General features: G+C 41.1%; 1 protein-coding gene across 1 annotated transcript in view; it reads left to right on the plus strand.

Moving 5' to 3' along the window:
* The window catches only part of LOC114590882 (uncharacterized), an 81,171-nt gene that overhangs the window by 41,725 nt on the left and 32,950 nt on the right, over positions 1–6,496 (plus strand). The window contains exons 16-18 of the mRNA XM_077923498.1: positions 826–902; positions 1,476–1,483; positions 4,334–4,442. Coding sequence (XP_077779624.1) covers positions 826–902; positions 1,476–1,483; positions 4,334–4,442 — 194 coding nt within the window. The remainder of the gene's footprint in view (positions 1–825; positions 903–1,475; positions 1,484–4,333; positions 4,443–6,496) is intronic.

Raw genomic sequence — 6,496 nt, forward strand, 5'->3', positions numbered from 1 at the left:
TATATAGCCCCATACCTCTCCTCCTACAGCCCACCCCAGTCACTTAGGTCTGTGGTTGAAAATCTGTTGCTGGTGTGCCCCACACACAAGGTAAGAACTGTTGTAACTTGAGCACTTGCTTTAAGCATTGTGGCACCAGTTGCCTGAAATCCTCTTTCCTTAGAAATGAAACAAGCCCCAACTTGGTTGCATTTTTGACTTCTGTTGAAAACTTCTTTTCTCCCTTGCGTTCCCAAGGTAGCCTATTTTATCTCTCCAGTTTTTAATCCTTGTTGAATTTTATGTTTTAATACTGTTTTGTGACTGGCTTTGTTTTATTGTACTTCTGGTCACTTTTTATGCTGGCTTATTGCTTATCTATACTATATTCTGTATTTTTACATCATATCAGGTGGAGTTGGTTTTTATTGGAGATAGTAAGCTGCTTTGTGCAAGGGTGAAATTAGACCTTTTTTATCCCGGCTCAAAGACCCAGTTTGGCACCCCCTCCCCTATGCACATTTGCACGCACGCACACACACACCCCATAGCTATGGTTCTGCTTTGTGGAGCAAGTTCCTCAAAAAAAAAAAAAAAGAAGTATAAAATTTTAGCTAAATAAAAACAAATAAACCCTTTTCTTATAGTCATTGCAGAAGCTGTGTAAAATGAAGAATTGGGTTGAAGGAAGATGAATGGCTTTATAAGATAGTCACGAAGGAATGTTCTCCACAAAGGGGTGGCAATCTGAAGGCCATTCTTTTCTTGACTATAAGTTACTAGACCTGTAGACAGAGAGAACAGTGAGTTTGTATATACCAAACTGAAATTATATACCTATTTCAGAGCAATTCACTCTTCATTGGTCTGACATCTGGAAGTGTGGATGTTTTAAATATAAAAGAAGACAGCAAAACAACTTTGTATGGAAACGATGTGAAATATCATGGTGAGATCCTTTCAAAATAATTTAGTATACATACAAATAGGAAGAATGAAACCTTAGCCTTTTTATAGTAAAAAATTGTTAATGTCTTTTATGGAGATTTGAACACATTGATGTTGCAATCCTACACGTATGTCTGAGAAGTGATGACAGGATTGCATAGTAAATCAGCATCAAAAATAAAAGTTAAAACATTGTTCCTGAGTTTTACTCAGGAAATTATGCTGGTATAAAGGGCATGACTTAGCCAAAGTAAGCACTTTTAAGTAAAGAAAGAGTTCAACACACATTTAAATCTTTCCCACTGAATTCAGTGGGATTACATAGAGGCTAGTTTGGGCAGAGTAGCTAAATGTTGGTGCCATTATTTCAGGTCAGGCAGCCCCTGTCCTTGTTGAATATCCAACAGGCATTTTAACTGAATTCTAATCTAATCATTTTAACTGATATTTTTGTCCTAAGTAACTTGTATACTGCTTAGAGCAGACATCCCCAACCTGCGACCCTCCAGATGTTTTGGCCTACAACTCCCATGATCCCTAGCTAACAGGACCAGTGGTCAGGGATGATGGGAATTGTAGTCCAAAACATCTGGAGGGCCGAAGGTTTGGGATATCTGGCTTAGAGACTGTTGCAATTAAGCAGTATATAAATGGTCAAAATAAATAAAGTAATAATCAGACATTTGCCCCCCCCAAAAAAACCCCTCAAATAGTGCAGCCTGCTTCTAGTTTCGCTTGAAATAAGTCTCTTTGATTTCCATGGGATTTACAAGCCTGTGTGCATAGGATTCCAAACTAATTCTTTTGGCAGATGGAGAAATCCTTAAATTAAACTGTGTTGGCTCATAACGTTTTGGTGGCCTGGTTTGTACACCCTGGTAAGCCATACCCTGAAATAAGCTATGGCTTACAGAAAATAAGCAGCATGCTCAAACCATTCCCACCTTACTCTTCCCATTCCTGCAACAAAACAAATCACAGCGTTGGCTTCATATTACATGTGAACCAGTGCCCATGGTTTGTTTTTCTCTAAGCAAACAATGAGCATCAAGCCAGGAACAACAAAGAAAACATAGTGGTATCAAAAGTCTCTGACAAATCCAAGAGAATAAACAGGGTCACATTCTTCTGGTGCCAGTTATCCACCAGTGTGAGCAACACAATTTCAGTCTCACATCCAAGCTGGAAATCAGATTGGAATAGTTGCAAATAATCACTTTCATCCAAGAAAATGTGGAGTTGGCCAACCATTACACATTCAAGGACCTTTTTGCCTGAAAAAAATATGACACCACATGATAGTTAATTAGATCCAATGGGACAAGCAATGGCTCCTTGATAAGGAGTTTCCCAATTGCTTCCTTAAAAGGAGTCAGGGCATCATCTTTTCTCATGGCATTTTAAATCACAATGATCCAGATCCTTTGTCCTGGTCCAGTAGATCTAAGCAGTCGTGATGGACATGAGTGCAGCAATAGTGGCGGCAATCCTCGCTGCCCCAAGTATCTTGAATAAACATCTTGAAGTTGCACAAACTGGACACAGTGGCTGAATATCTGCAGAAGGTGTGGGGAAGCTTCCTCTGTCAGGTCAAGTTTCCTAGGGCCAAAATGACCAGAGTGGGGCCAAAACACACATCATTCTCACACGGGCATCGCATTATCACCCAAACACCTGCCATTCTGTCTGCTTTCTCTTGCTTGCTCACTCACCCCGCTTCACTTGCATTTCACCTCTTTGCGCTAAGAAAAGGCCCGCTGCCCAACCATATCACTTCACATCACACTAGGCATGGACATTGGGCAATGTGCTCCTCTCAGCAGATGGCTGAGTTTTAGCATCCTCCAGCCTGTCCTCTCACATGCAGCAGGAGGCATAGTGGGCCAGTGGAGCAGATGAGAGAACAGACAGTGGGCATGACATTTGGAAATAAACAAAGCAAAGCCAGAATATTTTAGTAATAAAGTTGTTGTTAGGTTACAGAAAGAAATGGAAACAGAATAAAGCTTTCTTGGTCCTCTAGCACAATATATCCTGCTCAGGTGTTGGTGTTGTGCTAACATAATTGAGTGGGCATCATTCTGTGAGAACGCTCTAAGTAAATGAATGTGTGTAGTTCTAATCCATTAAGTTATCTCAATAGGTCTTTTCATGACATAATTGTTTCTTCAAAGGCACAGCTTCTATTGAGCGTCCTGGGAACAAGCCTGCAATCCTTACCTGAGAGTCAGCCACACTAAATACCTGAATAAACATGCACAAGATTGCATGATCATCCTCATTCTATATTTGGATATGCATAATATCCAATGAGAATATTGATTATTTCAGAAAATTATTAATGCAGTTTCACATTCAGCTGTTGATACAGCCTTCTAGCCATGAATGGATGACCTGAGCAGCTATTTCATGATCAACAGTAGCCCTGACTTTTCCCATGCCTAACCTTATGTACAGAATTAGCTTGCCATTTAATTCCACCCACATATTTTAGTCCATAGTAGATCTTTCAAGTTCTACTGAAGTTTTGTAATACGTTTCAAAAATGATTCACACTTTCATTCTGTAGAGGCTGACTTGCTAGTAACCTATTTTTGACTAGTTGTTACTAGTAATGGCTTCTCTCAATTCATTTCACCTGTGTGGTTTTTTGTTTTGTTTTTTTTGCACTCTTTTATATTGATAGAACTTATAAAAACAATGAAGAGTTCAGAAAGTTAGAAATAAGTAATATATCTTATCCGTAAGCTTCTGGTTTTTTTGAGATGAATGAAGGTTGGAACATTCTGTATTTCGGTTTCAATGGCCTGGGGGTATCTGGTTAGAACACAATTCTTTTCCTTTGGCTAAACATGGGCCTATTTTATAGTTTAGATAGGATCAAATCAATTGTGTGTGTGTGTGTGTGTGTGTGTGTGTGTGTGTGTACACACATTTTGAAAACAGGGTCAAGTGTCAAATCACTTGATCACTTGATCAACTGATAAGTGCCCATTTAGGGCCAATCTGTATATGATAGAGACAAACCTAACTCTGCCTCAGTTCCAATTTTAAGAGTAAAAGAAGCAGCAAATGAGGAGTGCAGAATTCCCACCCCGAGCAGCTTATCCTCCAGTGTTACTTTCCCCACTGGAGAGAGAAGTGGGGTAAAGGGAATACCAAGGGAGGAGGAGGGGGGGACCCAGGGCAGACACATCGCCATTATAACCTTTTCCTGATGGTGCCCACATTGTTTGGGAGAGGATAAGGTGAATGAATAACCCCCCGCCAAGGCTGCTCACAGAGTCCTGCAGACCTACCACCGTTCTGGCACATGATATTATCATTTCCTGACAAGGGTGCATTCAGAATCTGAAATCAGATCCTCAAATTCACAAATTATATCAGAGTATTCCTTTTCTTTAAGGGAAGAATGAAGAAGAAGAAGAAGAAGATGCTTTTTCGGACAAGTACCACAATGGCCCTGTACTGGCAGTGGATTCCTGCAAGAATTATTCTCTCTTTTTAAGTTGCGGGTAGGTGAATAGTTTTATGTTACCTTTTGTAACATGGGAAAAGGAGGACAGGATGGTACATGTGCTATAAAATCCATAAATCTATCTTATGGCTGCATGCCCCATACGACCATCCAGCATAGTGGGGCAAAGGCCAGCACCCTCCACTGCTGACACCAGCATTATTTTAACCTTTTCTTTTTCATATATATATTTTTAAAATTAAATCTCCAAACTAAGAAGAGAAGTACTAGGTAGGAGGGAGATGGCTTCAGGCAAAGCTGGCATGCTTTGTCATAATTTCAGTATTTTGTTGCTGCTGCGGTTTGTTGTTGTTGCTTTGTTTTTGTTGTTGTTTTTCAGGTGGGGTATCACTCTTGTTAAAGACCTTAGTATTTTTTTTGGGGGGGGGAACTAAGTGGAAATAAATATTATCCCCTGCCTCAAAAAGAGTACAAGTCTCCATTTTGCCCATTGTGAAATATGATAACTTGCAGACATCCAGTGAATTTTTATTTATTTATTAAGTGTGCACCTGGAGATAGAGAAATGCCTGTGTGCATGGAAGAAGGTTGCAGAGGGTGGGTGGGTGGAGTGATTTAGGGGAGCAACAAAATAATACAGCCCAGACACATTCCATTAAGCCCCACCCACTGGTGTGGGCAGTAGCTGCAGAACAGCAGTACAGTCAATATCTATTTGGGCTTTAAACTGAGTGTGTAGAATCCAATCTCCTGTGCAGAAAATCAAATCTGAACGACCTGCTTGTGCTTCTTGAAGCTTCTCATACTAGAGGCATGGGGAATTAGATTTAGCTTAAGGTTACCAGACGTCCCCGTTTCCCGGGGACAGTCCCCAGATTTACAAATCAGTTCCCATACAAAATCTGTTGAAGTTGAAAATTCATTGAAAAAAATCTGGTAACTAGATCTTCATTTACCCCAGCTCCTGTGGGTCAACGTTCACCAGTCAATCGCCTGCTGCCATAACAAGAACAGGTCATTTCCTCCCCCGCCCTGCCTCTGCAGAGAAAGATATTTGGATTCAAAGCACCTCCTTCAGCAATTCAAATTGCAACCTCTAAGAAAAAAGAAAATGGAGCATTTTCTCTCTCCAGGGGGAATGGAATGGATTCAAAGCACTGGCGGAAGATCTTTGAACCTAGACCACTTCTACCTGACCCCTTGGCTATACTAGGGAGTTCCCAATATCAGTTAATTTTGGGGACTGCGTTTTGAAGCACTGGCAATCAGCTGATGGACACCTGTGGAAGGCTCTTTTCAAGCACCTAGAATTAGCTGATGTCTAGCTGATCGTAGGAGCTTCAAAGTGCCTCTTCAGCAACAAGCTAAGAGGGAGGATATTATATCTAGAAATAGAGAGGATATGGTGCTAACAGGTAGAATTAGGTGTGTGTGTGGGGGGGGGGTGCTTTTAGCCCACTGAAATCAAAGAAAACATTTTTTTAATAGGAATTTAAGCAGGAAATGAATAACATGGGGAGGACAACAATTTCCCTTCAGCCTCCCGTGTCCCTTCTAAATCTGTTCTCCAGAGTCTCTTACCCCCTCTGGAGAAGATTTAAGGAGACATGGGGGGCTGCAGGGTAGAGTGGGGATGACTTAAAATTACTTCCCTCCCCATTCTGCTCATGGAAGTCTTACCATCAGCTGAGCAACACTGTTGGATACAAGCTGGTGTGTGAGTGTGGTGTAGTGGTGGACTCGTAATCTGGTGAACCGGGTTCGCGTCTCCGCTCCTCCACATGCAGCTGCTGGGTGACCTTGGGCCAGTCATACTTCTTTGAAGTCTCTCAGCCCCACTCACCTCACAGAGTGTTTGTTGTGGGGGAGGAAGGGAAAGGAGAATGTTAGCCGCTTTGAGACTCCTTCGGATAGTGATAAAGCGGGATATCAAATCCAAGCTCTTCTTCTTTTATAATTTTGTTTCTCAAATGTAGAAATGTAGGATTTCATTCATTTAATACAAACAATAAAAACACATGATTATAGGGAAACCTTCATCCTGTAATCAGGAACCTGGTATACTCAGTCCTAAACTGAAGTTCGCATGAA

This window comes from Podarcis muralis, chromosome 2, assembly GCF_964188315.1.
Source record: "Podarcis muralis chromosome 2, rPodMur119.hap1.1, whole genome shotgun sequence".
In the NCBI taxonomy this organism is placed as follows: domain Eukaryota; kingdom Metazoa; phylum Chordata; class Lepidosauria; order Squamata; family Lacertidae; genus Podarcis; species Podarcis muralis.